Source organism: Manis pentadactyla, chromosome 3 (genome assembly GCF_030020395.1).
Source record: "Manis pentadactyla isolate mManPen7 chromosome 3, mManPen7.hap1, whole genome shotgun sequence".
Classification (NCBI taxonomy): domain Eukaryota; kingdom Metazoa; phylum Chordata; class Mammalia; order Pholidota; family Manidae; genus Manis; species Manis pentadactyla.
Genome location: NC_080021.1, coordinates 186,654,164 through 186,679,031, shown reverse-complemented (window position 1 = coordinate 186,679,031; position 24,868 = coordinate 186,654,164). Strand labels below are relative to the sequence as shown.

The window sequence follows — 24,868 nt, the reverse complement described above, 5'->3', positions numbered from 1 at the left end:
AAAAGAATTGAAGTAAACTAGTAATGTATATAAAAACTAGAATAAACCTAAGAACGAAAATCTGTGAGACCTCTATGGAAAACTGTGAAACATTGAGAACATTAATGACTCAGGTAAACAGGATGCATCTTGCTCATAGATTGAAGATTCATTATTGTTAAAAATATCAATACCTCCTAATTCATCTGTAGATCCAGTGCATGGAAAATTCAGCTGTTATTCCCATGTATTAGAATATAGGACACCAGGGTAGATCCCAGTGACCAAATACATTTGAAGGAACTTCAGTATTTTCCTATTTGGTAAGCAATATATTGGTGTGTGTGTGTGTGTGTATATATATATATATATATATATATATATATATATATATATATATATATATATATTTTTTTTTTAAGGTGAGAGGACTTAAATGTCCTGGGTACCTGAGGGAGAAATTTTTAGTAGTCATTCACAGTTTTCACTTCTGTCGTGAAAATTAATTTTAAAGAGCAGTCTTGGAGTCAGAATTCTCAAAAAGCCCTTGCCACAAGCAACTACTTCTCCTAAAATGCCATCCCCTAACCACATGCGGTTTTTTAAACTGATCCTGGTCAATTCATTACTTATACTAGACCCGTTTCAAGTGGTCAGTAGCCACCTGTATCTAGTGGTTACCTTTCGGATGGTGCAAATGTTAAACCTTTTCATTATTGCAGAAAGTTTTATTGGACACCTCTCTAAGAAGGCTTCCAACCTGTTTGAACAGACAACAAATAAAATTTTAGGTGGACTGTGGTAGAACAACTGTTCTAATGTAATTTACTACCACCTGCCACATCAAGTGGTCAAAAGTGGTCCATGTTAAAGCCTATCCCACTGATTAGGTGTTTGTTAGCAGGGTACCAGATATTCTGGTGAAGAAAATCAGTTTATAGAAGAAATTGCAGTACAAACTTTAAACAATCTAACACCAAGGTGTGGGAGCATCGTTTACATTCTGGGCAGACTTCTTGGGTTAAGCCCAGTTAGCTTACTTCTTAACCATTTGAGAAGGATTCACAAGAAGTTTGCATCATAGAGTTGGCTAAAGCTCAAGAGGATTCACATTAAATTTAAGAGTTAGGAACCCTGAAGGACTGTACTAGATTTTTTTTTTGTTACTGTTTTTAATCATCAAATGTACATCACAGTAGTGCAATAGTTCCCCTCCTCCTCCCCTCCCCCTTGGTAACCACTAGTCCCTTGTCAGAGTCTATGAGTCTAAGGCTGTTTTGTTCCTTCTGTTTTCCTTTGTTTTTATATTCCACAAATAAGTGAAATCATATGGTATTTGTCTTTGTCCGCCTGGCTATAGTAGGTTTTTTGCTGCTGAGATTCAGCACTAGAGGAATCTCTCATTATTGGACAACTCCCATGTGGTTACTTCCCTCCCCTTTCCCAGTTTTTTTTCTAGTTTCCCTTTTCTTCACATAGCCCATATCCAACCAAGTATACATGATAAGGTGTTTCAGAATGGTCTGTATTATGCAAGAAAGTTTGTGAATCCACAGCAGTAGTAGGGGAGTTGTGAGGGGTTCAGAGGTTAGAAATGATTACATTGGACACATTTTAAGGTGTGATTGGAATTTATGGCTCAGTACCATGAAATGGAAAAAAAACCAAAATGTGGATGTAAATCATCTCAACTGGCTACTTTGAAAGACTGGCAGAGAGGACTTCAGGGGAAGTCAGCTGGATAACAGAGCTACATAATGGGGGTGTGGGGCTGGGGGACGGTTGTGTTCATAGGGGCTCCATTATCTCATTCTAGCTTCTCTTTGTCCTGGAATTCTAAGAGCCTGTGATGTTATTGTTGGAACTTAGATTCATCCAGTATCTACTGTTGTGTTTCATTCCAGATGTAGTTTTGGACTTTAGGGTTTCAGAGCCAAAACAGAGCCCCGGTGCTCAGTCTGGTTTGGGAGACAGATGTACACGATTACCATATACTGTTTTTCATACTTAGGGGTTCTGAGGGTCCTGAAACATCATTTTAATATGATTCCTTTATTTTCTACTGAGGCAGTTGAGGCCCACAGTAGGAAGGAGGTTGGTTTAATGCCAAAAAAACTAGAACCTTGGTTTTTGTTTTTAGACTACCCTAAAATATCACCATCCTGGAACACATCATTTAATTGCTATTTTCTTAAAGCCCATTTATTCTATGTCTCTTTTCCCTCCTTTCCTCTTGTACCACTTAACTATCCCCTTGTATTTATTGCGCTTTTGTGGAAGGTCATACTTCCTCTTTTAGATCTTGAAGTGATCAGTACAAGCACCAAACTGTAGTGCCTATCACATTTCCCATCCTCTGAGTAACTAACTGTCAGATCTAATTAACCATAGTCGGATAAGATGGTTCCCAACCCGCTCGCATCTCTGTGAGACACCTTGAACTAATCACCTCCCTCTACTTCAATGAAAATAACTCTCGGGCCACACGAATACATACTATATTTTGAATTGAGTGAGGTTAATTACTGTTTGTTTGCTGAGTTTTGGAGATGGAAGGCACCGACCAGCAGCAACAGTTGAGGGAAAGACGTGTACGAATTAGGAGACACCGCCACCCGCGCGGCCGAGCGGAGCCGCGGCCTCCCTGGGCGCCCGGCGCGAGGGCGGGCTGGGGCGGGGCTGCGCAGGGGTGCTGTAAGATCGACTCTGTTGCCGGAACTAGTCCGAGTCGCGCGCCCGGACGCGCGCAGCCCCGCCTCCGCCCCGCCCCGCCCCCCCGCGGGGTGGAAACAAAGGGGGCTCCGCCCGCGGAGCTCAGTCGAGGGGGAACGGGGCGGGGCATCTGGCAGTTTCGCGCGCAGGGCTTGCAAGGTTTGTTACGGCGAGGGGGACGGGCGGGGAACGACCCAGGACCGGGATGTGGGAGGGCCTCGTGCTCGCGCATCTGGCGGCCTAGAGGCGAGGGGCGTCGCCTGCGCGCGCAGCGGAAGGTACTGCGCCGGCGCGCGCTGAGCCCGTTCAGCGAGCGCCGAGGTGGGGGTCAGCGGGGCAGGACGGTGTGGTGGCCCGGGGCGGTTAGGGTGCGGGGGCCGAGAGGATGGAGCCCCCGAGGCGTTAAGTGGGTTCTGTCAACCCTGGGCGTGCAGCCGTCGTCCCCTGGCGCGGCCCGTGTGATGGTGCCGGGAGGAAGGAAGCGCCGTGACAGTGCCTCGGTCGGAGCCCGGGATCCGGGGGTGAGAAGGCCCGGCGGCGGCGGAGCTGGCGAGCTGGCTGCTGGCTAGGCGAACAGTCACAATAGGAGGCAGCGGCCCAGCGAGGAGCTGCGGGATCAGCCCCGCAGGGCGGAGCTTCTTGCAGGTAGTGGCCGCCGCGGCTTGTTGGTTCCCGCGTGAGGGCGGAACGGGACGAGCCGCAGGCCGTTGGGTGCCTGCGGAGCCGCGCCCGGCGACCGGGAGAAGGTGTGGTTGCCCGGTGCTCGGCGGGAAGCTGCCCGGCTGCCCGGCTGTCTTTGTTCCCGGGGCGGTGGTGAGGAGGTGCGGGTGCAGCCAGCGGGAGCGCCGGGTCGCCGCCGCCTGACAGATGGTCTCGTTATCTCTCCCTCCCTTTTTGCGGAGGCGCAGGTGAAATGATGTCACCCAGGAGAACGCGGAACCCGGTGGGAAGGGTCCTCCCTCGCGTCCTTCTGCCGCCACAGGTTTCTGAACTGGCTGCATTTTGTTCTCAGGGGATAGAAGCTCTTTCTTTCAGGGCTAAAGAGTGAGAGAGGTTGATTTTGAACCAGGAGGTTTTCAAATTAATAAGGGCCAAAGAGAGTAAAGTTTTCATTTCCTTGTGTAGGACTTGTAAGGGACCTCGTTTTTATTTGTGCTGCAAAAATTATGATATTCATTAAAAGTTGGTTATGCCAATTCTTCCACCGTAAATAGAGATTAATACTTTAACGTAATTATTGCTAGCGTCATGTGAAGTGCCTTTTCTTTTTTCTTACGTGGCCCACTTATCCGAATCTTAAGCGTCTTGCAATTAATATGTGTGTGTTACTCTAGAATCGCAAGCTTTTTTGGATATTATTTGGCCTTGAACTATTGTTAACACATTTACCGTAAAATTCCTTTGAACAGCAAGCTGCCTTAGTTAACTAGGTTTAAGTTTAAAGAAAGTCATACAGTTTTTGTGAAATCAAAGCTTAAGGCCCTAGGGACAGTTGGAATCTAAAATTGTTCTGTCTTTGGAGAACATAGTCTAATCGGAGAAACAGGACTTTTTATAGTAGTAACAATAGAAGTAGTAATGATATCTATGTTTGGTGTCAGATGAGTTGCATTGGAGCTGGGACGTATTTGAAATCAAAAGATGAAATTATTAACTGGATTTTTAGGTGGAAATTGCATCACTTCGTGTCCCTCTTCAGTTCTTACAGGCTAATAAATTTGTTGGTGTAATATGTTTCATTTTTTGAAAACCTATTAACCTTAAATCTTTTCATTATAGGGGTTCAATTTTATGTTGATTTCTATAATTTTCTGTAGGACTTCTAAATAATATGGCAGCCTTTGGAGGCTATAGTATAGTTGATTAAGTTTTGTTACAAACTAGCTATGTGGGCCTCAGGTTTTCATCTGTAAAATATAGAGGTTGAATTAAATGATCTGTGTTGTCCCTCTGCCTCTGATGACTTCTGTGATTCTGGATGGTAGTGTTTCTGTACTTGTTTAGGTTTATGTACCCATCCTGTTTTTATAGCTAAACTAAGTTGAGAAATATCAATCTAAGTGAATGTTGATAATGGTCTCTAGGAGAGCAACCTGATTTTAGATGACGAGTGAACAGAGGATGGCCTAATGAAACAGAACTGAATTGGTAGCGTCATAAAGTGGAGTGTAGATCTATTGTCTCTCCGCCCACAGCTTTTGATGAGGCTTTTAGTTACATGCCAGAGTCTGTATTTGTGCTCTTTTTTTTTTTTTTTTAAACCCAAGGTTGTGTGTGGGAAATGTGGATGAGAAATGCTTAGATAAAAATCTCTGGAATAATTGATCAGTATGGAAAGATTATTGGTTAACATTGTCTTCTGCTTCAAATATATTCTATTTCTCTCTGTACTGCCCCAGTCTGTTGAGGCCACCACCATGTTGTGGTTCATTTTGCTGGAAAAGGTAGTTCTTTATTACTCTAATGGTTGTTGTAGTGTGTCTGGGTCTACTTAATAGTTTACTGGTTGTTTTCCTGTTAACTACATATATCAGACATCCGTTTTCACTTCTACTTTAGTTACCTTATAGCTTGCTTTATTTTCCTCTATAGAGAGTGTACAGATTGTGAACACATTTGAACCCTGTAGTTCTAGTCTTGTTCATTCATTCAGCAGATGTTAAATTGCCAGTATGACATTGTCTCTGGAGGAGATCAAGCAAATGCCTCAACTCTACATAGCAAATTAGAGTGAGAAATTTGAGCATACACACAGAGGGACGGTGTTAAACAGTCTCATTTTCCCCCAACTCTTAGATCTTTTCATGTTCCTTTCTTAAGGATCTGAACACCTTGCCTTCTCCCCTCTATGTTAAGGGTCCCTAATGTCCTCATTTAGTTCTATTGGATTACACCTCACTAGAATGAATCTCTTTTGAGGCTAGTACTATTTATTTTTCCCATTGTATTTGCAGCATCTAGCACATGGTGAACATTCAGTACGTATTTGAATTATTATTTTTATTTAATAAGAATTATGAAGAATTAAGTCACAGTTCATCTTTTTTTCTTAATGTTTTTAATTTGGACTGGTCATGGTCTAGATATTTTCCAAACTCATTCTAACAGATAAATCTTGAAAAGCTACTTCAGAGTGAGCTAAGAGGTTACCAGCTTAAATAAAATTATTTTAGACACACTTCTTTGAAGAAAAAAAGAATATTGTATAGGCAGATCTGGATTATGGAAGGGAAAGAAAGAACATGTTATTAAAAGAATGTGTAACTCTTATTTTTCCTAACCTTTATTTCCACTTTCTCAACCTGTGTAATGGTTAGAGACCTCCTTAGTTGCATGTGTGTTCCTTCCCATCTCCTTTCCATTAATTTGTGGGACTTTGGGGTGGGGAGAGGATGGTAGTCTTTTTGGCTATTTTCACCAGCCCTGATTCTGCTCTGCTTCCAGAAAGACATGGGCCCTGTTTGTTGTTTGTCTTAATTAAAGAAAGGGGAATAATAGTTTGTTTTTTAAAAAATGACAGTAATGGTGCTCCCCCAGTAGGCAGTACCAGTCCTTGAATGGTCTGTTGGCTGCACAGTAGTCCTCCAAGCATGTATATCGTAATTTTACTTAGCAAATACTTGTTAAGCATTTAGGTCATTTCTAGTTCCCTTTTCAGTTCTTACTGTGCTGTGATCAAAGTATTTGTGCATATGACTTCCCATATTTTGGAGTATAACCTGAGAATTTATCAGATGAAAGATAACTGTTATAAATAATAAAGTCAGCTTGATTATTTCTCAGGAGATTAACATTTGCCATCATTGAAGCAGTGAAAATATTTAGATTTTTAGATAATTTGCGTTTGACCTCTTCCGTTTTTAGTTGTCCAGACTTGACCTAGAGGAGTAAGGGACTTGGGGCCAGTGCTAAGTGCCTGACTCTTCACCTTCTGTTTTTTGTTTTGTTTTGTTTTCCCCTCTCCTATTGGGCTGTGTTTGAATGCTTTTGACCAGTTTATACGTTGCTAGTAACATTGAACAGTTATTTTTTCCTGGAGGATAATGTGGCCATTTTGGAGAAGGCTATTTGGAGAAGCTTGTCAGTAATTTATTTTATAGAAAGTACATTGTTTACTACTGACCTCGAGGTCATTGACCCATACATCCTCTACCTCACCTTTATGAGAAAAATGTAAATGAAGAAGGAAGCTGTCATTAGAAGCAGCTTTGGAGGATACAGGTTCTGGAACAGTATCTGAACCTAAGTCCTATGCTATTTTTAACACAATAACTGATAATAATCACACTCTCCAAGACAAAGGTTAAATTGTTGGTTTTATTATGGTTACCGAGACAAGGAAAGGCCACATAAAACAAAAGATGTCCTAAAATAGTACTATTCTGGTGCTTAAAAGGTTAAGCTTTTTTTGTATTTTATAGCTTTAGTCTTGTGAAACAGGTGCTTTTCTTAGTTATACTGAGTGAATTAATCATCCAGGCATATGTAAATATTAAAAATGAGAAGTGCAGGGAGTGGCAGATTTAATGGGATCTTAGGGACATTTTCTTGGCAGGATCTTTAAAATATAGATTGCATCCTGAGAGAAGGCAGAGGTTACTATGTGTGTGTAATGCTCCACAGTTGCCAGATTAGAAAAAACAGAATTGTATCAATTTTCAGATATAGTGTAACCTCAATAATTTTAATTGAGGGAGAATTAGGAAAATACTAGAAAGTTGCATCAGAAAAACAATTTTTGAATATTAATATAGCTTTAAATAGGCCTTGTGGGATAGTTGTTAGTTACTAATCCAACACATAGAAAATTTTACTTTTGAAATTCTTAAACTACAGGGGTTTAGTGGATTGAGTATGAACCTTAGAGCCAAATAGACTTAGCTTCAAATTATGGCTCTAGTATTTATGAGAGCTGTGGCTTTAAGTAAGTCAGTTAACCCTGACTTCGAGTGTAAAGATCAAAGAGCCCTGTTCAGTTTCCTGGCATGAAGTTAGCTGTTACCAGATTGAGGTTTTAAAAACTTCCATATCGCTTAGATAAAATGTCTTAATTTATAACTTTAATCAAATTAATACAGCTAAAGTTCTGGAGAAACTTTACTTGAATGTATTTGGTACAATTTTTATTCTGTTATATACATACACATTGTGTTAGTTTTCTATTATGTGTAACAAATTACCACCAATTTAGTAGCTTAAAATACAAATTTATTGCCTCACGGTTTTATCAGGATTAGGATTCCTGATATGGGTTAGCTGCAGGAACCTCTGTTCAGGTCTTACCTGGCTGGAGCTATGGTTATTAGAAGCTTGATAACTTCTGTCAAGGTCACTCGTTGTTGATGGAATATGGTTCTTGTGATTGTATGACTAGTGACCGTTTTCACCTACTACAGAATGCCCTCAGGTCTCTCTGCCTGGGGCACATGGCCCATTTCTTATGCCTTCTCACAACATAGCAGTTTAATCTGCAGAGTTGACAGGAGAAGCTCTTCAGGAAGGTTCCGTTACTCTTTTTTTTTTTTTTCTTTTTTTTTTTTTTTATTGAAGGGTAGTTGACAACAGTATTACATTACATTAGTTTCAGGTGTACAACACAGTGATTCAACATTTATATACATGATAATTCTAGGTACCAGCTATCACCATACCAAGTTGTTACAATATTTTGACTATATTCCTTATGCTATACATTACATCCCGGTTACTTATTTATTTTACAATTGGAAGTGTGTTTTTATATATATATATATATATATATATATATATATATTTTTGTGAGGGCATCTCTCATATTTATTGATCAAATAGTTGTTAACAACAATAAATTTCTGTAAAGGGGGGTCAATACTCAATGCACAATCATTAATCCACCCCAAGCCTAATTTTCGTCAGTCTCCAATCTTCTGATGCATAACGAACAAATTCTTACATGGAGTACAAATTCTTACATAGTGAATAAGTTACATGGTGAACAGTGCAAGGGCAGTCATCACAGAAGCTTTCGGTTTTGTTCATGCATTATGAACTATACACAGTCAGTTCAAATATGAATATTCATTTGATTTTTATCCGTTACTCTTTTAAAAGCTTTCTCTAGTCAGGCCCACCCTGGATAATCTACCCTTTGATTAATTTAAAGTCAACTGATTTGGGATCTTAATTACACCTGAAAGTCCCTTCACTTCTTTGCATGGCTTTGTTTAATATAGGTTGTATAACTTAACCTAATCATAGGAGTGAGATCACCATATTTACACCCCTGCCCACACATTATAGAAGGATGGGTTATACAGGAGATGAACACCAGGGGTGGGGATCATGGAAGCCATGGTGGAATTCTGTCACCCCTACACCCCCATTTCCCCAGTTGTGTATGATTTTATCTTGCCAGTGGGGTTACCTGGTTTTGATCAAGCCCATCTATCATTTTGTCCCACATTTCTATTAACTCAACATTTCAGTATAGCTTTTCTCCATTATATTGTATGTCCACCCTTTTTATAGACAAATGGAGCTTCGGAAAACAGGAAATTGTTGTGGGTAGAAGAGGAATATACTTGAAAATTACTAATTTGTGACAAGGGCCAGGGTTTGTCAGTTTTTTTACTTAAGTATGACAGAAATCTCAAGTTTTTAAAGGAACAAAGATTGGAGAGTAAACTTGACCCCTGATTACTGTCTTCCCATCCATCTTTCTTGTACCAGCAATTTACAAGAGTGCTACTCAGTCATATAGACTTCTTTGTATGACAGCAATAGGCTTATTAAAACACTCTTCAAATGTATTATTTGAGCAAATTGTAATCTTAACAAGATTTCAAAAAGTACAAAACCTACATAAGAGAACAAACAGTTTTGAGAGAGGAGAGAATTTTAAGTGAAAAGAACTTGAGGGATTAAAGATGGCAGCATGAGAGGTGAGACAGAGGCCTCCTCTCAAAACCACATATAATACAAAAATATAAAGGACTAATACAACTAATCGTGAAAGAGCAACAGGAAAGAAGTCTGCGCCAGACTGCATACACCTGGAGACAAGCAGACCTCACGGAATAGGGTAACGTACCAAAGCTGTGATCTGGCGGAACCCAAGCCCTTCCTCCACCCCACGTCACTGGCAGGAGGAAGAGAAACAGAGCGGGGAGGGAGTGGAAGCCTAGGACTGCTGAGCACACAGCCCTGGAGATATGCTTGGGAGCACGAACCTACATTGCGTGGTACTCTGGAGATTAATGGGGTTGGAAAGCTAAGACATGCGGAATACCTGGAGAGACTGGGATTCCAGCTGTTTCTGGAAAACGGATCCACATCCAGCTGCTCTGGGACAAAAGAAAAGCAGGCAGTCTGAGAGACTTCCTAAAAGCGAGAGGGCTGCTAAAGGGGCAAGGATTGCACAGAACTCTCTGCTCAGGAGAAAGGACAGATGGACAAAATTGTCCAGGCATACTCTGCCCAGCAGGTTGGAAATTTTCAGGAGCTTCAGGCACTCTATCCCCCTGGCTGGCTATGCAGCTTCAAGGCCCCCCGCCCCACAACATGATAGGCAGCCTGCTCCATCTTCCTCCCAGCCAGCCTGCATCTGGCTCACAAACTGGCAGCCCCTGCCCTGGCGTCAGGCCAGCCAGAGGAAAGCCCCACCTATGGCAGCTACAAACGCAAAGCATAGAGGCTTACGCCTGTGTGCTCGGCCCACTAGTTCTGGCAGTGAAGACAGGCACAGCAGCTGGGAAGCAGAAAACAGCTCTTTCTTCCCCCTAGGCACCAGTGCCGCTCCCCTGCGAACCCCAACATCGCTCCAGGGGCTGAGCAGCTCGAGAGTAGAGCTTTTGGACACTAGAGGGAACAACATACAAATATGAAACGTCAAAGTAACCTATTCAAACCCAAATCCCACAAACACCAGAAAAAGGACCAAGTGAAACTGAACTCATCAATCTTCCTGAAAGAGATGTCAAAATAAAAATCATAAACATGCTTGTAGAGGTACAGAAAAGTATTCAAGAACTCAGGGAAGAATTCTGGATGGACGTTCAATCATTATGGAATACAGTATCAGAAATGAAACATACAATGGAGGCATTTAAAAGCACAGTAGATACAATGGAGGAGACAGTAAATAGAATAGAAATTAGAGAAGAGAATATAAAGAAGCTGAGGCACAGAGAGAAAAAGGATCTCTAAGAATGAAAGAATATTGAGAGAACTGTGTGACCAATCCAAATGGAACAATACTCGCATTATAGGAGTACTGGAAGAATAAGAGAGAGAAAAAGGGATAGAAAGTGTCTTTGAGGAGGTAATTGCTGAGATAGTCTCTCAGGCAATGGAGTTGCACGGATCTCCAAGACAAGGGACCCAAGGAGGACAACACCAAGACATAGAAGAATTAAAATAGCAAAGATCAAGGATAAGGACAGAATATTAAAAGCAGCCAGAGAGAGAGAGAAAATCACATACAAATGAAAACTCATCAGGCTATCTATCATCAGACTTCTCAGCAGAAACCTTACAGGCCAGAAGGGAGTGGCATGATATATTTAATGCAATGAAGCAGAAGGTCTTCGAACCAAAAATACTCTACCCATCAATATTATCATTTAAATTTGAAGGAGGGATTAAACAAATTCCAGATGAGCAAAAGCTGAGAGAATTTACCTCCCACAAACCATCTCTACAGTGTCTGTGGAGGGCCTGCTATAGATGGAAGTGTTCCTAAGTCACCAGAGGAAATAAAACCACAGTAAAGAAAGTAGAACAATTAAATACTAAGCAAATGCAAAATTAAATCAACTACCCCCAAAGTCAGTCAAGGGATAGACAATGAGTAAAGAAGGTGATACCTAATACATAAAGAATAGAGGAGGAAGAAAAAGGAGGGAAATAAAAAACCTTTAGATTGTGCTTGTAATAGCATGTTAAGTGAGTTAAGTTAGACTGTTAGATAGTAAGGAAGTTACCCTTGAACCTTTGGTAACCACAAATCTAAAGCCTGCAGTGGCAAGTACATACCTATCGATAATCACCCTAAATGTCAATTGTCTGAATATACCAATCAAAAGACATAGAGAGTCACTGAATGGATAAAAAAACAAGACCCGTCTATATGCTGCCGACAAGAGACTCACTTGAAACCCAGAGAAACACACAAACTGTAAGTGAAGGGATGGAAAAAGATACTTCATGCAGCGAATAGGGGGAAAAAACCAGGAGTTGCAGTACTTGTGTCAGACAAAATAGACTTCAAAACAAAGGAAGTCACAAGAGACAAAGAAGGACATTACCTAATGATAATGGGGTCAATCCAACAAGAAGACATAACCATTTTAAATATCTATGCATGCAACACAGGATCACATACATATGTGAAACAAATACAACAGAAATAAAGGGGGAAATAGATTGCAATGCATTCATTTTAGGAGACTTCAACACACCACTCACTCCAAAGGACAGATCAACCAGACAGAAAATAAGTGAGGAGACAGAGGCAATGAACAGCACATTTGAACAGATGGATCTAACAGAGATCTACAGAATACTTCACCCAAAAGCAGCAGGGTACACATTGTTCTGAAGTGCACATGGAACATTTTCAAGAATAGATCATATACTAGGCCACCAAAAGAGCCTTAGTAAATTCAGAAAGATTGAAATTCTACCAACCAGCTTCTCAGATCACAAAGGTATGAAACAAGAAATAAATTATGCAAAGAAAATGAAAACTCCCACAAATACATGGAGGCTTCACAACATGCACTTACATAACTAATGGATGAATGACCAAATAAAAACAAAGATCAAGCAATATATGGAGACAAATGATAACAGTAATTCAACACCGCAACATCTGTAGAACGTAGCAAAGGCTGTGCTAAGAGGGAAGTATATTGCAATTCAGACCTACCTAACGAAAGAACAATCCAATATGAACAGTCTAAACTCACAATTAACGAAACTAGAAAAAGAAGAACAAATGAGGCCCAAAGTCAGTAGAAGGAGGGACATAATGAAGATTAGAGCAGAAGTAAATAAAGTAGAGAAGAATAAAACAATAGAAAGAATCAATGAAAGCAGGAGCTGGTTCTTCAAGAAAATAAACAAAATAGATAAACCCCTAGCTGGATCTTATCAAGAAAAAAAGAGTCTGCATACATCAACAGAATCAGAAATTGGAAACGAAAAAAAATCACTACAGATGCCACAGAAATACAAAGAATTATGAGAGAATACTATAAAAAATTATATGCTAACAAACTCCGTAACCTAGAAGAAATGGATAACTTTCTAGAAAAATACAAACTTCCATGGTTGACCCAGGAAGAAACATTAAATTTGAAAGTACCAATTACCGGCAAGGGAATTGAATTGGTAATCAAAAACTACGTAACAACAAAACCCTGTACCAGATCGCTTCACCACTGAATTTTATCAAATATTTAGTGAAGACCTAATACCCATCCTCCTTCAAATTTTCCAAAAAGTAGAAGAGGAGGGAATACTTCCACCCTCATTCTATGAGGCCAGCATCACTCTAATACCAATATCCCTGATGAACATAGATGCAAAAATACTCAATATATTAGTAAACCAACTTCAGAAATACATTAAAAAGGTCATCCATCATGATCAAGTAGGATTTATTCCAGGGATGCAAGGATGGTACAATATCCGAAAATCCAACGTCATCCACCGTATCAACAAAAAGAAGGACCGAAACCACATAATCATCTGTGTCCATAGATGCCGTAAAAGCATTCAACAAAATTCAACATCTGTTCATGATAAAAACTCTCAACAAAATGGGTATAAAGGGTAAGTACCTCAACATAATAAAGGCCATATATGACAAACCCACAGCCAACATTATGCTTAACAACAAGAAGCTGAAAGCTTTTCCTTTAAGATCGGGAACAAGACAAGGATGCCCACTCTCCCCACTTTTTTCCAACATAGTTTTGGAGGTCCTAGCCATGGCAATCAGACAACACAAAGAAATAAAAGGCATCCAAATCAGTAAAGAAGAAGTTAAACTGTCCCTCTTTGCAGATGACATGATATTGTACATTAAAAATCCTGAAAAATCCACTCCAAAACTACTGGATCTGATAGCTGAATTCAGCAAACTTTTAAGGTACAGCATTAATACACAGAAATCTGTTGCATTCCTATACACTAATGATGAACTAATGGAAAGAGAAATCAGGAAAACAATTCCATTCACAATTGCATCAAAAAGAATAAAATACCTAGGAATAAACCTAACCAAGGAAGTGAAAGACCTATACTCTGAAAACTACAAGACACTCTTGAGAGAAATTAATGAAGATATCAATAAATGAAAATACATCCCATGCTCATGGATAGTTAGATTAATATTGTCAAAATGGCCATTCTGCCTAAAGCAATCTACAGATTCAATGCATCCCTATCAAAATACCAACAGCATTCTTCAACGAACTAAAGGAAATAGTTCTAAAATTCATATGGAAAAACAAAAGGCCCTGAATAGCCAAAGCAATCCTGAGAAGGAAGAATAAAGCAGGGGGATTCGCTCCCCAACTTCAAGCTCTACTACAAAGCCACAGTAATCAAGACAATTTGGTACTGGCACATGAACAGACTAAAAAACCAATGGAACAGACTAGAAAGCCCAGATATAAACCCAGTCATATATGGTCAATTAATATACAACAAAAGAGCCGTGGACATACAATGGGGAAATGACAGCCTCTTTAACAACTCGTGTGGACAAAACTGGACAGCTACATGCAAGAGAATGAAACTGGAATGTCTAACCCCATACACAAAAGTAAACTCAAAATGGGTCAAAGGAATGTAAGTCATGAAACCATAATACTCTAATAAGACAACATAAGCAAAAATCTCCTGAATATAAACATGAGCAACTTTTTCCCAAATGCATCTCCTCGGGCAAAGGAAACAAAAGCAAAAATGAACAAATGGGACTATATCAAACTAAAAGGCTCCTCTGTACAGCAAAAGACACCATCAGCAGAACAAAAAGGCACCCTACAGTATGGGAGAATATATTTGTAAATGACATATCCGAAAAGGAGTTAACATCCAAAATATATAAAAAGCTCACACGCCTCAACACCCAAAAAGCAAATAACCCAATCAAAAAATGGGCGGAGGATATGAAGAGACAATTCTCCAAGGAAAAAATTCAAATGGCCAACAGGCACATGAAAAGATGCTCAACATCACTAATTATCAGGGAAATGCAAATAAAAACCACAATGACCCATCACCTCACACCAGTTAGGATTGTCAGCATCGAAGGCTAAAACAACAAATGCTGGCAAGGATGCAGGGAAAGGGGAACCCTCCTACATTGCTGTGGGGAATGTAAGCTAGTTCAACCATTGTGGAAAGCAATATGGAGGTTCCTCAAAAAACTAAAAATAGAAGCACCATTTGACCTGGGAATTCCACTCCTAGGAATTTACCCAAAGAATGCAACTTCTCAGATTCAAAAAGACATATGTACCCCTGTTTATTGCAGCACTTTTTACAATAGCCAGGAAATGGAAGCAACCTAATTGTCCATCAGTAGATGATTGGATAAAGAAGAGGTGGTACATATACACAATGGAATACTATTCAGCCATAAGAAAGAAACAAATCCTACCATTTGGAACAACATGGATTGAGCTGGTGGGTATTATGCCCAGTGAAATAAGCCAGGCAGACAAAGACAAGTACCAAATGATTTCCCTCATCTGTGGAGTATAACAATGAAGCGTAACTGAAGGAACCAAGCAGCAGCAGACTCACAAACTCCAAGAAGGGAGTAGCTGTTACTAAAGGGGAGGATGGGTGGGGAGGGACGGAGAAGGGGATTGAGGGGTATTATGATTAGTACACATGGTGTGGGGGTATCATGAGGAAGACAGTGTAGCACAGAGAAGACAAGTAATGACTGTGGCATCTTACTACACTGATGGACAGTGACTGAAATGGGGTATAGGGGGGTGCTCAGTAATGTGGGTGAATGCAGTCACATTGTTTTTCATGTGAAACCTTCATAAGAGTGTATATCAATAATACCTTAATGGAAAAGTTATATTAATAATACATTAATTTTAAAAATTGTTTAAAGGAATAAAGTGAAAAGAACTCCTTAGATTGAGTGGAGTCAGGAATGTGAAATACACTTGTTCCTATTAAATCTTTTCTTATTCTTAGCCTCAGATAAACATAGGGCTCCTACTTCTATTCTCATTTTTGCCTCCAATATGGCATTTCAAACATTATCCTATAGTCAGCTGCTTGCATCTTGCCTTGTTTGTTTGCTTGCTAGAATAAGTTCCTTGAGGTTGAGATCCATGTTTTATCTTCTTTCCTAAAGTAGCTCTTGACTTGTAAGTGGCTATCTATTAAGTATTCTTTGATGCAGCAATTCATACTTCATCATAGTGGTGAAAGATATTAGCATGTTGATGGTCGCAGTACAGAGATTAAGTTCTGGCTTTATGTCCAGAAGATTTTGTGTAGCAATATTAATGAATTTTGAAGTTACTACCCTCAAGTGTTTTACTTTTATTCTGAGGAAGTTCTTTGGATGAAATTTTACTCTTACTACTAGGCGTGGTTATCTGTTTAGCAGGCTCATAGTGAACCAGAAATAAAAATGTATAAAGGAGCCAAGGAAGGTTATTATAGCAGAACTGTTTATGTAATTAGCATGCCGCTTCATAATTTGTCTCTGTTTTCCTCTCTGGCTACTTCCTTATGGACCAAAGCAGTTTTCTGCTCTGAACATTTGCAGTTTTCTGAGTACGCTGCTGTCTCTTGCCAGTTACCTCTCCATTAGCACCCAGTGCCTACCATTATCATAGAAAAATCACTCTGTACATTGTACAGTGATTTGATTTTTTCTTTTTTATAGCATATCCTTGTTGAAGATAGGAAACTATGCCTGTCTTTAAAGTGTAATGCTTTATAAACACAGAATGGACACTTAAATGTAAGTGAATGAATGAGGCAATGAAATTTTAAGGACAAGACAGAGGTGAGACCTCCACAAACTGGTTTTTTATGCCTTATGATGGCTACAGACGTTTTGCTGCAAATGTTCTGAAATCCCTCATCTTTGCTTGATCCTTTAGAAAGTTAACTTAAAAATGAGAAAAAAATGTTAGTTCAGGCAGACATAAATCTTTCTATACTTTCGATATCTGATTTTATCTCAGGTTTTCTTAACAGAAGTCTTATTTATCCTTTAAGATTTCAGAATTAATACCAACCAATTAATGTCTTTAGAAAAGATACAGTAGATATTACGTGGAAAACATAGGAAGGGTCTTGCATTTTTTATTTTAAAAAGATCCATTGCCAGAGGCAACCTCTGCCATCCTTGTGTTTATTTTGATGTTAAAGATTTATTTTTAATTTTTTCCAGCCTGTGCTAACAAAATTATCAAATACCTAGAAAATCTGGACTGTCCTTCATAGACATGATTCTTCACACTGGTGCAGCTAGCCATGAACTATCCTTTTCTTCTCCCTCTTTTTCCCAGATATCTCCCGGGGCCAATTCAGCACCTCTACCTGGCCATCCTAACAAGGTGATTTGTGAAAGGGTGAGACTTCAGAGCCTGTTCCCTCTCCTCCCAAGTGATCAGAATACTACCGTTCAAGAGGATGCTCACTTCAAAGCTTTCTTCCAGGTTCTTTTATATTTACCCTTTCCCTACATAGGGCTGAACGTCACAGATACATTCTAGGTTGTTTCTAGGAAGGCTTGAAATGAAATTCTCAATATCATCTTCTTATTTTCTGTTGTATATGAGAATAAGTATTCTTCTTAGAGGACTTCTTTAATATAACTTTTTCAGCCAGCTTTTCTGAGGAATGTCTTTTCTTGAGCTGCTGTTTATTTGACCACTTAATATTCTTGTTTTCTGATCTTTTGGTCTTAATCACTTGTCCATATTCTGAAGGAAATTAGAAGATATTGTAGAATATGTGAAAATGTGTAGGAAAGGAAAAATGGGAGCATGCAAGATATATTTTAAAGCCATCAATACTTAGTTGCTTAGTGCCCAGAGTTTTATCTTAATGCATATTTCAGAGAGAAAACATGGTTACGTGCCTTTTATGACTTTTGATACCTGGGGGTAAATGTGATTAAGATTTTTGTTACATATAAAATGAAAGCTAAAGTATGAACTGTCATTACCTTATTAACAAGATTATTAGAATGTGCTCAGATAAATTATTGGCTGCCAACTTCAATTCATAACTCTTAGAGAAGGATGTTTTAGTGATGGAAGTCAGTGTTACTATTACCACAAAGGGAACTAAATTACAGAATTGCTTCTGGATGCTAGGGTTGTGGGCCAGGGCATGTATTTGTATATGTGTATGTAATCCTGAGGTGGTGAGAGTTGCTCATCAGGCTAGGATTTTGGGGTAGAGCTAGCTCATTTTCTGTTTGTGTCAGAGTGACAAGTTGGGGTTTGGGACTAGTTCTGAAGTGCTTGTGACACAATAAATCAGAGATGTGGAATTTATGAGGATAGCAGTGTAGGTGATCCAGGGCTCTTCGATCTGATGCTCCTTGTTGGAATTTGTGACAGGTCCTCTGCTTTGCATGTACTGTCTCCTTTTGTTGTTTTCAACCCTCACAATAAAAACTTGTCATGGGTGGTTTTCTAGATGAGGATATAGGCTCAGAAAAGCTCACAGACATGCCCAATTATATATCTGGTTATTGGCAGAGCAGATAACCAAATTCAGCTTCTGCTATTTTTTATCTACTGTTATCATTTCCACTTTTAGATAGCAACAGGTGTTTATATAAACATGAAGCTAAGTATGTTAAGAGACTGTCGCCTGTACTGAATTGAATGGCAAATTGATTACCATTTTTGATAGTGTTTGTCTGCGAGAGCTTGATATTTACTTGTTAATCAATATAGCTAAGGAAAAAATTGACTTGGTGCCTTTTCTACTGCCACCATTAAACAGTTATTTGACATCTGTGTTTTCTATATTTATTTCCTTTGAGTCTTCAGGCATTAACTCAGTATTAACTTTAATTTCAGAGGTTAGCTGCCAAATGTAATAGATTTTAAACACTTTGAAAACTAAGAGCCAATTCCGTTTGTGTGTTGCAGAAAGGTGAAAGGTGTTATGTTAAATTTTTATACATAGCCCTGCTTAAACATAAATCGTACTTCTCTCTGACTTAAGGCTATCAGTGTACTTTGCTTCCAAGGAAGATAGACTTTCTTTGTCCACTTGCTTCCCTACCACTGTTCTGCATGAAGCAAAGTAAATCCTTCATACATCCCCTTTGAGATACTGTCAGATTCCTTCTATTAGTTCTGATAGCAAAATTGGGTATGACTTCTTAGTTCCAGTTGTGCTTCTCATCCTTGTAAAACTTAGTTGCCATGTGAAAAGGAGAACCTACCCAGTTTTCTTGAGCCCTTACAAAGTTTGTTCCTTTACTGCATTACATTTTCTTACTCTTAGCTTTTCCCCAAGTTCTTTCCCTCCCAACTCTCTACTTTTCCTTCTCTTTGGAATATTCTGTTTTAAACAGACTCACCTATCTCTTCCATTTTTTTCTTAATGTGTCCTATTTCCTTATCTTAGTTGAAACTAGTCTCTTTTCTGAGGTCTTTTTCCCTGCAACCTTCTCTAGCAGTTAAAAATTACTGGTTTTTCCCACTCAAGCATGAGTTTGAGTATGTGGCTGGTAGGTGGGATGGTCATAGAAGAAAAGCAAAGTGTTATTAATATTCTCCTAGATCCTTAATGGATCCAGGATCCTCCTGAATCCTAGTTTCCAACCACCAGTCTTTGAACAATAAAAAATGTGTTTTTGAGTTCTATCATTCATTTCCACTGTTTATCAGTTTTGTCACTGTCCTTATTTATTATTAAAGACTTTTGCTCTTCATTCCCTTTTTACTTGCTTGTTTTGTATTATATTACTCCTAGTCAAAATCTTTCAAATTTAGTATGCTTTTTTTAATTTTTAAAATTATGAAGTATTTCATATATGATAGGTTAATGCAGATACTTGTATAATTTAACAAACCCCGCCATCCACCTTAACTAAGCAACCATTTACCAATACTTGTGAAGCCTTCGTAAGACCTTCTATATTCTACCTATCTACTCTCCCATACGTGCATCTTGGGTAAACCTGTGCTAAGTTTTGTGTTTCCCTTTGTGTATACCTTTACTTCTACGTATGTGTTTACCACATACAATGGGACTCGATATTGTAAAGTTTAGTTTCTGAACTTAATGTAAATGGGATCATATTTTGTGTGTTTTTGTCATTTTGAGGTTTATGCATATTTATGTATGTGGCTGTGTAGTTGATTTATTTTCCTGCTTTTAGTATTCCATTTATGTGAATATACTATAGTTTATTCCTTCTGCTTTTGATGGTAAAAAACTGGAAGCTACCCAAATGTCCTTTATTATAAGCAGCACTGCCATGAACATTCTTATATGTGTTTCCTGGTATACATTCAGTTTGTATTTTAATGTTTCTGTAAAACTGATGGCTTTGTGTATTTATTGCTCGGGGTTTTCTTTCAGAAGTGTAGGATAGGCATGTTTGTATCTCTCTAAAAATAAGCATATATTTAAAATTAGAATCAAGTTGCCTCCTATGATTGTTTTAAATTTTAAAATGAAGGCATAATTAACATGCAGTAAAATTCACCCTTTTAGCATACAGGTCTGTGAGTTTTGACAAATGCATACAGATGTGGAACCACCTCCACCAAAAAAATCACCCCCCAAAAAATCCCGTTGTCTCTTTTGCTATCAACTCCTCACAGTTTTAAAGTTAACAGTTTCTGTACTGTCAGCCAAGTCAGTGCTATGATTGAAGATGGTATACTTTTGTAAAATAGTGCATTGTAAAGAACTTGAATTTAATGTCTGGCACAGCCCTTGATTTCAGGTGTGTGTGTGCATGTGCATCTTAATGACAGCTATGTGATAACTTTGTAAATTTACTAAAGCTAATTAGGTGACTAAAATTTTGATGATTTGTACATATAGGGAAATATACTAGGTTTCTGAAAGAGAAGACTAAATATTATAAACATATCTATTCTTCAGCAAGTTTATAGACTTATTAAAAATTCCAGCCAAAATACCAGAATTTTTTTTATATTGATAAATTTTTAAAAATTGAAGTGCAGTTGGCATAATTTCAGGTGTGCAATATAGTGATTTGACATTTGTATATATTACAGAATGTACACCACAATAATTATAGTTACCATCTGTCACTATACCAAGTTGTTAGAATATTATTGACTATGTTCTACAAGCTACTTTTCATTCCCATGACTTAATTATTTTATAACTGGAAGTCTGTACCTCTTAATCCCCTTCACCTATTTTGCCTTTCCCCCCCACTATCCCCTCTGGCAACCAACAGTTCTCTATATTTATGAGTCTCTTTCTGGGTTGTTTATTTGTTTTGTTTTTTAGATTCTATATATAAGTAAAATCATATGGTATTTGTCTTTCTCTGATTTATTTCACTTAGCATAGTACCCTGTGGGTCCATCCATGTTGTCACAAATGGCAAGTTTTCATTCTTTTTTATGGCTAATTTTCCATTTTGTATATATACCACATTTTCTTTATCCATTCATCTATTGATAGACGATTAAGTTGCTTCGATATCTTAGCTATTATAAATAATGTTGCAGTAAACATAGGGGTGCATATATCTTTTTGAATTAGTGTTTTTGTTTTCTTTGGGTAAATACCCAGAAGTAGTTACTGGATCATATAGTATTTCTATTTTTAATTTTTTGAGAACCCTCCATACTATTTTCCATAAAGGCTGCACCAGTTTATATTCCCACCAACAGTGCATGAGGGTTCCCTTTTCTCCATATCCTTGCCAACACATGTTATTTCTTGTCTCTTTCATGAGAGTTGTTCTAACATGTGAGGTGGTATCTCATTGTGGTTTTGGTTTGCTTTCCCTCTGATGAGTAGTGATGTTGACCATCTTTCCGTGGATCTGTTGGCCATCTGTATGTTTTTTTGAAAACCATTTATTCAGTTCCTCTGCTCGTTTTTTGTTTTTGTTTTTGTTTTTTTGGTGTTGAGTTTTTTTAGTTCTTTGTATATTTTGTATATTGGCCACTTAATGGGTATATCATTTGCAAGTATAGTCTCCCATTCAGTAGTTGCCTTTTGGCATTTTGATGCTTTCTTTTGCTGTGCAGAAGCTTTTTAGTTTGATGTAGTCTCCCTTTAATTTGCTTTTGTTTCCCTTGCCTGGGGAGATGTATCCAGAAAAAAATCACTAAAGCCAATGTCCCAGAGTTAACTAACATGTTTTCTTTTAGGGGTTTTATGGTTTAGAATTTTATAATTCTAGAACTTTTCAGGGTTATCCTTAAATTCATAAGGGACATTATCAAAGACAAAGGGAAAAATTGCTGTGAGGGGAGATACGTCATAATAGGTACTGAATCACATTATAAAGAAATAGCTCCATACGCATGTCAAAATTCACTGTGTACACTAAGATTTGTGCATTTTATTGTATGTACCTCAGTTTTTTAAAAAATGCTTATCTTTTTTTAAAAAGCCAAAATAAAAAGTATAGACACACACAAAAAAAGTAAAAGCAACAGCTCTGTGGCAGTGAGCTCCATGTTAAACAGTGAATGTTTTTCAGCTTTCCTCTTACATGGTATCTCAGTTGATAACTTGAAACTCCATTCCACTGTGTTCTATCACCACAATCCACTCTCCTCTTATCACCTACTCAGCATAAGATGGAGTTTCTTAGAGTTCAGTATTGGGCCTCCTTTTCCCTGTATAAACTATGTTGGGAAATTTGTCCATGCCTGCAGCTTTATTAACCTACCATCTGTCTATATACCAAAAACTCCTAAATTTATATATCTAGTCTCTGAGCTCCAGCTGTCTGCAAAACAATTCCACATGGGTATCCCAGAGGGATCCCTTGATTTCAGTTCTTAATATCTTGTCTATTTTCACTGGTTTCTTGTTATATTTCAGATTTTGTATTTTTAACCATTAATCTATGTTTACATCTTAAAGTTACTTTACTTTACAGATTGGTGATGCATGAAATCTAGTACTTTGGTTGAACTAACAGCATTTTAAAACATTACAGTTATAGCATCAAGGTAAATCAGTTTTGTGAACCAGTGGTGTTTTATCTAACTAAAAATTAAGAAAAATCTAGGATAAAGGACACTAAGATGTTATTCAAAAATTAGCCATGCAGACTCTAAACTTGGAAAGCCACTGCTGGACTAGCAGTTATGGCCAATAATAGTAAAATAACATTTTCGTAAAATAACTAGATCCTATTCATTATGATGAATTGAAATAATTATACCACTTGAATCCCTTTCCAAGCACTCACTGCGTATAAAACTGTTCTTTTCTTTGGCCTTCCATGAGAAAAAACAAACTATATCAAAAAGTATTAAGTTTTTATTTTTTTTAATGTATGCTTTTGAAAATGCAACGTTCACAGCCTCTTCTTCCTCAATATCTACAAGTAATAACACACCAGGAGGATGTACTGTAAGTCTGGTTATGAGTTTGGATTTAGAAATAAAATCTTCTGAGAAGTTATCAAGGCTGTACATAGAATAGTAAAAGTATATGAAGCAACACTATATACATTGTGTATTATAAGAGTAGTTTACTTACTAAATTTGTTCATCTTCATTAATAGAAACCTATTTAAATAAATCTGAATATATGGTTTATACAGACTTCAGTTTGTGGAAAATGAAACTATAGAGATCATTTTGTAAACTATATTATGTGATTCAAATAGAAAATTATTTACTGCTTTCCCCCGATTATATCCTTCCTTTGCAAAACAAATAAAGGATTTGTCTTGGTGGCTATTTTTTTTATGGTTAATACATTTCAATAATAAAAATAAATGAAAAAATTAAAATAGATAACATTGACACATACACAAAAGAAATCACCTAGGGAAAAATACAAGGGTTATAAACAAAAATACACCTTAACAAGGCTAGATGGCAAAGACATTTTAGAACCAGGGGTTGAAAACTCAAATGTCTGCCTGGAAGGCAGTGTAAATAAATGAAGAAGCCTCAAAGGGCAGGAAAAACTATAGATTTGAGGGTCATCTACCTCCTAAAGATCTTCCAGTAGGAGTAGAAGTTGTCAGTGTTCCTGTGTTGCTGGCTACTTGGTAAGCCAGCCAGTTGTGCCATGGCCCATAATGCTGTGTGGCCTGCCATAGAGGCCCATGTTCAAAGTATTCTCTTAAAATCCTTTTTATTTCTATAGAGTCGTTTATAACGTCTTCTTTTTTCTATGTCTTAGGTGTTTTTTGTCCTTGGTCGAGTCTTTCTTTTTTCTTAGTTAATCTAGCTAAAGGTTGTCAATTTTGTTGATCTTTTCAAAGAACCAATTTCTGGTTTTGCTGGTTTTCTCTGTTTTTCAATTCTGTTTCATTTAGCTCTGCTCTATTTTATTATTTCCTTCCTTCTGCTAGCTTTGGGTTCAGTTTGTTCTTTTCTAGTTCCTTACAATATACAGTTAGGTGTTTTTATTGGAGTTCTTCCTTTTATAATGTGTTAATAGCTATAAATTGCACTCATAGCACTGCTTTTGCTTCATCCCATACATAGTGTTTTGTTTTTGTTTTCATTTGTGTCAAGATATTTTCTAATTTCCCTTTTGATTTCTTTATCCCATTCATTGTTTAAGAGTATTGTTTGATTTCTACATATTTGTAGAGTTTTTCAGTTTTCCTTCTTGTTAATTTCTAGCCATTATGATCAGAAAAGATACTTTGTATGATTTCCATCCCTTTAAATTTATTAAGACTTGTTTTGTGGTTGTCTCCCTTACTGGCATTTCGTAGAGAATGCTCCATGTGCACCCGAGAAAAATGTGTATCCTACTGTCATTGGGTGGAGGGTTCTGTATGTGTCTGTTAGTTCTATATTGTTATTCAGTTCCTTCCTTGATATTATTCTATCAGTTACTGAAAGTGGTTTAAGTTTCTTACTATTATTGTAAATTTGTCAATTACACCCCTTCAATTCTCTCAATGTTTGCTTTATATTTAGAAGATCTGATGTTTGGTGCTTATATATTTTTACTTATTCTTGATGAA

General features: G+C 37.9%; 1 protein-coding gene across 11 annotated transcripts in view; it reads left to right on the top strand.

The window, feature by feature from the left end:
* RNF38 (ring finger protein 38) overlaps window positions 1-24,868 on the top strand; it is a 143,086-nt gene that overhangs the window by 78,721 nt on the left and 39,497 nt on the right. For 2 of the 11 annotated variants that reach the window (XM_036888344.2, XM_036888340.2), the window contains exon 3: window positions 17,238-17,387. The exons of 2 other annotated variants lie outside the window; for them this stretch is intronic. In XM_036888344.2, the coding sequence (XP_036744239.1) occupies window positions 17,238-17,387 (150 nt within the window). Of the gene's footprint in view, window positions 1-2,744; window positions 2,851-2,921; window positions 3,337-17,237; window positions 17,388-24,868 lie in introns of those variants that run through there. 7 more of the 11 variants (XM_036888346.2, XM_036888353.2, XM_036888352.2 and 4 more) reach the window with 7 other exon arrangements.